Source organism: Nycticebus coucang, chromosome 2, assembly GCF_027406575.1.
Source record: "Nycticebus coucang isolate mNycCou1 chromosome 2, mNycCou1.pri, whole genome shotgun sequence".
Classification (NCBI taxonomy): Eukaryota; Metazoa; Chordata; class Mammalia; order Primates; family Lorisidae; genus Nycticebus; species Nycticebus coucang.
Genome location: NC_069781.1, coordinates 98,904,553 through 98,914,421, shown reverse-complemented (window position 1 = coordinate 98,914,421; position 9,869 = coordinate 98,904,553). Strand labels below are relative to the sequence as shown.

General features: G+C 41.0%; 1 protein-coding gene across 5 annotated transcripts in view; it reads right to left on the bottom strand.

Moving 5' to 3' along the window:
* Positions 1 to 928: 928 nt before the first annotated feature.
* The window catches only part of SLC35D2 (solute carrier family 35 member D2), a 72,493-nt gene continuing 63,552 nt past the window's right edge, over positions 929 to 9,869 (bottom strand). For 4 of the 5 annotated variants that reach the window (XM_053577115.1, XM_053577131.1, XM_053577114.1 and 1 more), the window contains 3 exons: positions 3,268 to 3,346; positions 2,228 to 2,310; positions 929 to 1,528 (listed from right to left, as the gene is read on the bottom strand). In XM_053577115.1, the coding sequence (XP_053433090.1) occupies positions 1,426 to 1,528; positions 2,228 to 2,310; positions 3,268 to 3,346 (265 nt within the window). In that variant the 3' untranslated portion in view covers positions 929 to 1,425. The remainder of the gene's footprint in view (positions 1,529 to 2,227; positions 2,311 to 3,267; positions 3,347 to 9,869) is intronic. The other variant, XM_053577116.1, reaches the window with a different exon arrangement.

Sequence of the window (9,869 nt, the reverse complement as noted above, 5' to 3'; positions counted from 1 at the left end):
ACCTGAGTAGATGCCCGGCCTCCTCTGGTTTCCCAGGGAGACAGGGGTTGTGGCTTTAGAATATCTGGGAGTAAGCCCTATTGTTGCTAAAAGATGGCTGCTGCTCTGCACCTCGGGGCACTGCCGCTCTGGTGTGGTTCCCTCTCAGCCGACTGTCCTCTCCTCACTCCCGTGCCCCAGAGTCAGCACTGACCAGCTTCACTTTAGGCCCTGTCCACACCCCTCAAGAAATCATCCAAGAATCTGGACTCCTGGGGGACAGACCTCTAGACTTCAGCGTGAGAGTGGTAGGGAGTGCTGGGAGCTCAGAATTGCAGGTAGAGCAGATATACAGTTTTATACAGTTTTATGCCTGGCAGGAGAACGCCGTGGCACCCTAGTAGGGGAGGTAGGTCCAGTTTTTAGAGGGTCTTTCCCATGGAGCGTAGTGGGAGGAACTTTGAACTCTGCTCGTTTGTTTGCAGGGCACTCCGAGCCGTTCTCATGGGGGAGGGGACTCCCATCCACTTGGTGATGGATTTTGTACCTTTTGTTTGTATCCTTGGGGTCGCAGCTCACCTCAGCAGGGTTGATATGCGTACTTCAACCTTCTCTCTTGGTGCAGCTCTAATCCATCAGGTTACTTGCTAAATTTCTGTCCTTTAACTCTCTTTCTGGATGGGAGCCTCTGTGGAAAGCTGGCTTCAGTCAGCCATCTTGTCTCCGTCCCTGAGAATTTCTTTTCAACTGAGTTACTTGGTAATGTTTTCCAACATGACTTATAAAGGGAGTTATCTAATTATCCCTTTAAGATAGGAATATTCTTCTCCTCTGTGATTTACTGACTTCCTGTATTCTGCCTGCTTACAATAATATCACAGTATGAGGCATACATAGAAATGTTTTATTTTACTTTGATGATTAGGAAAATATATGAATACACCTTACATCAAAGCTAACAACTAATTTTATTGGCAATTAACTGGCTAATTTTATTAAGATAAAGACATGTCTGTTTAAACTGAAATAAATTGTTTCTCCTTGGCACCAAGCTTTGACTAGGGCCTTCAAAATTAAGGCCAAGATGCTGATAAGGAAATAGTTGCCATTAAAACATTGACCTCCTCTTCAGTACATGTTACTGGGACAAGGGGCCACGCAAGTGGGTAGGTGAGCACTCAGCACACTACCTACCAAGTCCCAGTGGCTTATTTTGAAAAGAGTCACTTCCCACTTGTGAGGTTTTACACAGATGTATTTCTCAGGACCAGTGATGGCTCAACTGTGCAGTGCCTGTGAGGTAGTTAATTCTGCAGACATTCCTGTTTGTGCTTTACGCAGAGGGTGGATGTGCCAAGTCTGAAACTTCTGGCTTTGTGTTCCTGCTGAGAACCACTCCACCATGTGTCCCCTGTCTCAAGCCAGTCCACAATTCTGCCCAAGCCTCTAGCTCTTCAAATCTGAAGGAATGTTTTCTTCATCCACAGGTTGTTTTGGTTTTAGCTGGCTGCTTAGAGTTAAAAAGGAATATCTCAATCCCCCAGCCATGCTGAAAGGTGGAAAAAAAAAAAAAAGTAAAAGTACATAACTGGGAATTTTATCAGTGCTACAACCAGCAATTGCTGACATCTTTATCAATACAGTCTGCTTGATATGGAATGGATTATTCAGATCTCTGTTTTGCTCTTCAAATTTGTAGATTATTTGATGAGAATTTCCCCCTTTTATTTACAAGCCTTTGAGGGGCAGAAAAAAAGTAATCAAATCAAACACAGAATCTTGGAGAGAAATAATAAGCACCTGGTTTTTCTTGAAGAAACCACATACCATTATTCTTAAATGGCATCCCATATCTGGTACCCCCAAATGCCTTTCCCAAGTATCTTAATCAATCCTTACAGCATCCTTAGTGTCTGGCATTTTGACAGAGCATGAGCTTCATGAGACCCACTTGGTCTGAGAAAGACATATAACCCAGGGGAACTTTCTGTGAGAAGACACACAAATAAAATTCAGATCTCAGCCCCATGAATTTTCATTACATGTGTCCCCATGGGGCCACATGAGGAAGTATGTCATAAAAATAGATGCAATAAGTGATTTAAGTAAAATTCTTTTAGAAATTATAATGTCAAAACACCTCCTGGCTTAAAATGTAAAATTCTCTTTGCTCTTTTGCTTATTACATATCAATCAGACTATTTAAATTTATTTTACTAAAATGAACTAATTTACAAATACCACTTACCAAATATTCAACCCTACAAAGTTTAACACAGAGAAAACATAGTCTCCACCAACTAACATGCCGATGTAGGCAATGGATACATTCTGCAGAAAAAGAGAGAGGATTGGTCATTTTAAAAGTCAAGCATGTAGGGGAAAATACACACACATAGTGAAACCTGAAACTAGGCATTTTAGTTATTTTGCATAGAGACCTATATACATAGATGTTCACAGAGTGTTAAATGAATTTTTTAAATTACGTATGGCTTGGTAAAGAAGCAAAGTAAATGATGGTGTGCTCATTGTAGAAAACCACATTATTCACCTCCCCCCAACCATTCCAATTAATATACAGGAGGCAAAAGATGGAAGCTGGGTTGTAATCAGTCGGCCAAATTTTATCTCTTTACCATCATTGGGTGGTAAATTTTAATCACCCTACACTTGAACAGAGTAGAAATACCTAATAAATTCCACACAGTACTCTGCCCAATGCCTTCTAGGAACACTCTGGGTTGGTGACAGGTATTAGAGCAGGGAGTTTTCTTCATTATAAGAAAAACAAAGCAAGAGTAGACTAGAACTTGAAACGCCCCCAACCCCTATTCATCCATGTGCATGTGTGTGCATGTGTGTGTGTACTGAAATGCACACATAGCCCCCAATACCAATCCACAAGTGCACTGCATTACAATTGAGGGTACACCTAGATGGAAAACAGTTCTTCACAAGGGTTCTACTTCTCAGTGAGCAGGCTCTTCCAGAAAACCAATGTATAGATCAAAAGGTATTTTGATAATCAGTGATATTTGGGTTTTTTCCAGCTTTTATTTCATTTTCTCAGACCGTACCTTCTCAGCCACTCCTAATTTATCTCTCCTCTTCAAATTAGCAAGTTGTCCCTCTGTTCTATTCAAAAGGAGATCAGAAGAAGAAGGGTTCACCCAGACCCAACTGAAAATGTCACCACCTCCATTCTTAGTACATGACAATGGGAAAGTTTGGATTCACAGTCAATTCCTTGACTGAGTTGTTCCTTCCAACACTCCATCCACTTACCTTAATGGCTCCAACCACTGCTGTCGTCAGGGCCGAATTGTAATAGCTGCACAGGACTGTGGAGTACATCAGTAGAAACCTGAGGCAAGGGAGCAAACGTCTGAGCACACTTTACCCTCTGGGAGATAGTAACAGATTAAGACGACTGGCAAGCAACCCACATAAAGCAGTTCATGCAAATAAGAAGAAACACACAGCATAAAGCTTTATTTATAAACCACACCTTAGGACAGGGGTCCTCAAACTGCCGCCCATGGGCCACATGAGGCAGTATGATTGTATTTGTTCCCGTTTTTCCGTTTTTTTTTTTTTTACTTCCAAATGAGATATGTGCAGTGTGCATAGGAATTTGTTCATAGATGTTTTTTTTTAAAACCATAGTCTGGCCCTCCAGAGGTCTGAGGGACAGTGAATTGGCCCCCTGTTTAAAAAGTTTGAGGATGCCTGCCTTAAGACATCTTGTTAACTGGTCTTATTTTCTTTCTTTTCTTTTTTTGCTTTCTTTCTTTCTTTCTTTTTTTTTTTTGAGACAGTCTCACTATGTCGCCCTCCGTAGAGTACTGTGGCATTACAGCTCACAGCAACCTCAAACTCTTGAGCTTAAGAGGTTCTCTTGTTTCAGCCTCCCAAGTAGCTGGGACTACAGGTGCTCACCACAATGCCCGGCTATTTTTCTTTGTTGCAGTTGTCATTGTTGTTTACCTGGCCTGGGCCGGGTTCGAACCCACCAGCTTGGGTGTATGTGGCGGGCACCCTACCCACTAATCTACAGGTACCCTTCATTTCCTTTTCTTAACAGGAAAGTGATCCAGCTGTGCATTTGCTAAACCTGCCTGAGGTGTCCTTTGCAGTTTCTCTGTGCATTTCCTATTAGCTTTTCCACGAAATGGGGGTGAGGAGCATGAGTTTACTGGCCCCAAATCTTTCCATTTACACCCATGTTACAATAGTGGTTTAATCCTCTCTGTACATCAGAATCACCTGCTGCACTTTCAACACACAGTGATGCCCGGCAGAGTTTGGGTTCAACTGGTTGGAGCTGGGGCCCTGGCTGTGCGAGATCTAGAAGCTCCACAGGTGGTTCTAATGTGCAGCCAGCAGTGAGGACTTTAGACAAAGGAGATTGAAATGAATGGATTTCACGTGCCAATAATACTCCTGTACCTGTTCCCAAAGTTAATTCAGGCATTTAACATTAAGCGTTGACACTTACTTGTCAATAAAATGACTACAGAATTGTGAACAGCCACCAGACAAGAAAAACATACACACGCACACAGGACAAGAGTGTAGAAGGCAGGTAGAGGTAAAGAAATGAGTCAGTTCCAATCAAATAGTAAAGGAAATTAGCTACAGCCCAAGTGGGACACAAAACTCCATTCATCTAAATCAGATGATTAAATGCTAAAAGGAATTACAGTCAAAACTGTCTGAGAATAAAACTTGAAAAAGACACAGAGAGACAAGATTTTCAAGCTAAAATTCCAGGTAGGGAGCAGGAGCTTGGCTTCCTCATAAAGCAAAGTACACTCAACTCTAAGAAAACTCACCTTGCTAGAATTTAACCTCCAGTTTTAGTTTCTATCTAGGCTTAAATCTCTGATGTTACTAACAGAACCAGGGTCACAAACCTTCAATACCGTAACTTCTGTTGGCCTGAATATATTTACTACTGAGATGGTAGAGAGAAAAGAAAAAAACAGAGTTAAAATACACTAAGGTTTACATAGGTTAATGAACCAGCTTAATTATAAAACTTATTATAAAACTTAAATTTCATAATCTTCAGAATAATTTGTGAATTTCTTATTAAGGTAATTAAAACAATTTGACAAGTTAAAGAAACTCTGTGGTTTTAATTTGAATTGTGTAATTGACATTAGACATGCAATTTTAATTTGAAAGGAGTAAGAGTCTGAGCAAGTCTGTACACAGTAATTGAATCCTTTTTAAAAGGCTGATTTACCACATTTCCAAGTTTGGTTTATTAGATTTCAAAGAGTTGCTTAAGGACATAAAGCAATCTACTGGCTTTGCTAGTCCAACCCTCAGGGGTTGGAATTGTTGAAGAAAAATCAGGCATATCATATTTGTAAATGCAGCTTAAAATGTTTTAATCCACTAAGTTGTAAATGGAACTAATTAACAGTAAATTGTTTAGGAAATTTTAATTGGTTAAACCTGAGTTAATAAGCTGCCATTAGTCAAATAAAAAAGTAAATGTTCTTTCATAGAAAAAATTATTAGCTTTATAAATAGAGTTATAGTATTTATCAGTTGAACTCTAAGGCTTAAGAGAATCTAAGTTTTTTTGGGAGGCTGAGGCGGGTGAACTGCTTGAGCTCAGGAGTTGTGAGACCAGCCTGAGCAAGAGCAACACCCCGTCTCTACTAAAACTAGAAAAACTAACCGGCCTTAGTGGACCCCACCTGTAGTCCCAGCTACTCAGGAGGCTGAGGCAAGAGGATTGCTCAAGCCCAAAAGAGTTTGAGGTTGCTGTGAGCTATGATGCCATGGACTCTACCCAGTGTGAGAGAGGAAGACTGAGTCTCAAAAATACAAGAAAATAAGAAAATCTAAGTTTTAAAAGTTACGATTTTAATAAATTCAATGTCAATTTAGAGCCCTGGGGGCTCCTATTCATGCATAAAATAAAAAAAGTTAAATACTCAACCTGCTGTCACTAAGTACCTGCTTTGTCAGGCCCCCGCAGTTGGAGATTATCCACAACATCTGCACTGGAGGGGCTCAGAGTCTAACAAAATGAAAGACACAGGAGACACAGGGGTGCCAGTCCAACTCAGGGACCACAGAGAAGCTTCTGTAGTCTTTCTAAACTTGAATGCAGCCTTAAACTATGACCATGGATGTTCTTTATTTTTGTTTTAAAACTCCAACTCCCGGATTTTTCCAATCATGCAACATTTTCTCCATCTTATATCTTTATTTATTTATTTGAAGAAACAGGGGTGGTGGCAGGGGTGGCGGTGTCTCTCTATGTTGCCCAGATGGACTTATATTCCTGGGTTCAAGGGATCTTAATCTCTCTTACCTTAATCTCCAGAGTAGCTAGAACTACAGGTGCCCGCCACAGCCTCTGGCTCCACCTATATCTTAATGAAACCACCTTGGCCTGCATTGAAAACTGGTGGATACTATGGATCTAAAATTCCAGTCTCTATCTATCATGAATGTGGACAACTAGGGCGTATTCACCAGGTGGGCTGAGCCAGGGAAGGAGAATCCCTCTCCCACATCTGGAGAGAGTCTGACTGAGTGGCAGTCCTGAGCAACAGACCAGGAACCAGACAGAAAGCTGCACTTCTCAACGTACCCACTAGATGACCCCAGAGAGGACGAATACACATCTGAAGCCAGTTAAGATGAAAGTAGTAGCATATTACATTTTTTTTTTTTTATTGTTGGGGCCATTGAGGGTACAATAAGCCAGGTTACACTGATTGCAATTGTTAGGTAAAGTTCCTCTTGCAATCATGTCTTGCCCAAACAATCTATTGGGGGGAGGAATACATTTATAAGAGGGACTTTGACAAATGCAATCAGTGTAACCTGGATCTTTGTACCCTCAATGAATCCCCAGCAATAAAAAAAAAAAAAAAAAAGAAACAATAAGTACCTGTTCAGTGCTAAGACCAAGACTCTGAACTAAAAGAACCTCTGTTAACTCAGTACAGGGGAAACCACTCCACTGTTAATACCAAAATTGTCAACCTCCACATGACTGCTTTTGATTTTAGCATCTATGGATTAATAAAATGCAAAGATGGCTTGGCACCTGTAGCACAGTGGTGAAACACCAGCCACATACACCGAGGCTGGAGGGTTCAAATCCAGCCCCGGCCAGCTAAACAACGAGGACAACTGCAACAGAAAACTAGCCGGGTGTTGTGGCAGGCGCCTGTAGTCCCAGCTACGTGGGAGGCTAAGGCAAGAGAATTGCTTAAGCCCAAGAGTTTGAAGTTGCTGTGAGCTGTGATGCCACAGCACTCTACGCGGGGTGACATACTGAGACTCTGTCTTAAAAATAAATAAATAAATAAAAAAATAAAAATTTTAAAAAATGCAAAGATATTTAAAAGCTTTGCTTAATTCACAGTAACTTTTTTGCATTCTGTATGTTTAAGTCATTATATCCTCTATGTACATTTGACAAATAGCAGCACATGTATTTGGTGCACATTTACCCAGACAGCAGATGCCAGGTGCATGTTCTGGCTCACAGGCTCTTGGGGTCAGGGTGCCCAGGTGGAAACCTCTGGACCAGAACTGCTGCTCAAAGATTTGTGTTTCTAAAAATGGCACAACAAATAACTGATTTACCTAAGGCTGCGTGGTGCACTCATGGTGATCACAAACAGAATTCAAATGACCAATTTTATGACTTGTTGCTCATCACTGCAGAGGCATATATAGAGATTGAACACAACTGCTCAGATAAGCAGTGATGTTTTATAACAAGGTAACAGTTCTGCCTAACATGATGCAACTATCCTGCATACAACAAATGCTCGATTTTTATACTCCTTCTACCAACCACAAGGCTACCCAAGCACATTATTCTCCTGTAATTCCTGATTTCAAAGAATTTCAAGTACACTTATCTTCCCCCAAGTACCCAAGGACTCGGTGGTGAGCTGGAGATCTTCCCCTAAGCTCTGCCTTGATGGAGATGATGGGGATACTCACACTGTTCACAGGCTCTGTCACTCCATGCTCACACAATGAGCAGAACCCTGCTTGCTTTCTCTTGTACACTATGTCATTAGTAGTATGAGTTGAAGAGTCAAGAATTAGAATACTTTTTTATGCTGTAACTAGGAAAAATGGGATTCTTTGGGGTTTTACTCGGGGATATATTACTGTTTCAGTGGGATCAAAGAGCCTGCCTGGTACTGGGGCAGGCACAAATGAGGATAATCCTCTCGGGACCTAGGGGGCCTGGTGCCAGCCTCTGGTATGAACTGGAAGCTACAATGTCTCGGCAACATTAAAGAGAACTGCAGCACTAGCTTTAAAAAATTCTAGTTTTCAACTTAAATTCCAGTCTGTAATTTATCTTTAGCTCCCTGAATCCACTTTATCTTCCTGTTTATCTTCCTGAAACAACTTCATTCCATCATATGTTCTATTTACAAACTCCTGATTACACACAGTACCATTTCCTCATGCTGAGTCCTTCACTAAAACTCAACAGAGAATTATAAGTCTTCTTTGTCAGGTTTGGGCCCTAATGTGGAAATCCTAAAAGATCAAAATCCCTAAAGTTTAAAATTCTGAAAATCACAATCCCAGAAGATCAAAGTCCAAAAATATAATTCTGGAAAATATAATTTTTAAAAATTCTTGAAAAAGCCATTTATTTATATCTTTTAAGGGGCAGAAGTTGGACAGGATTAAATAATTTGGCAGGGGAGGTTGCTTGTATTTTTTTGCTTATGTTTTCACCTTTATGATCTTTAAAATACTCCATGCACTTGTATTTGGACTGTAGTTGTGGTCTACCAATGTTATAAGTATATGCTGTCTGGTTATTGCTCAGCAATTGCAATTAAGCAATTTTCTGCTTTCACTGCACTAATAAAAATTTGCTTTTAAGCTTAAAAAGCCTTGTATGCTTATTGCAGCCCTTCGGCAAGGAAACAGTCAGCTTCCCCAATACCAAATTTCTATTAGTCAGGGTTCTCCAGAGAGACAGAACCAACAGGATATTGTATACAGACACACGAAAGAGAATTTGTCAGAGGAATTGGCTCAGGTGATTGTGGAGGCTGAGAAATCCCTAATGAAGGCTGGAGACACTAGGATGCTGGCAGTGTGGCTCAGGCTAGACCAAAGGCCTCAGAACCCAAGGGGTCGCTGGTGTTAAGTCCTGGAGTCCAAAGCCTGGTGAGACTGGAGTTCTGAGGTCCAAGCCAGAAGAAGAAAAGTCCTAGCTCTCAGGGAGAGATCAATTTACCTTCTAGTGCCCACCCATACGGAGGGCAGATCTTCCCCTTCTAATGTACTAGGACTCGCACAGTAACCTCCTCTGGAAGAGCCCTGACAGACCCAGCCAAAAGCATGCTGTACTAGGTTTCTAGGCATTCCTTAATCTAGTCAAGTTGACACCTAGAATCAAATCCACACTTCCACCCATCCCTTGTCAACATGGCACACATATGCATCTCTTTAAATCCTACTTAACTTCCAAATAAAAACAATAACAAGGCAATAGTTCTGCCTCACATGATGCAACTATCCTGCATACAACTAAAAATTCACTAATCCAGGGGTATCCAACCTGCGGCCATGCAGAGCATCTGAGAACTGTTTTGTTTATCTGTGGTATGGGATATCACAGAAAGTATGTGTGGACCTTTTCTTTTACTTGTCAGCTTTCATTAGTGTTTGTATATTTAATGTGGGGCCTAAGACAACTCTTATTTTTTCCAAGGTGTGACAGAAAAGAAAAAAATTTGGATACCCTGGCCCTTCCCCAGAATTCAGCCCTCGGGATTTTAGTATCAGGTTGTGATTTTTAGGATTTTATCCTTTGGGGATTTTGATCTTTTGATATTTCAACATTTGGGGTGATGGTGTTC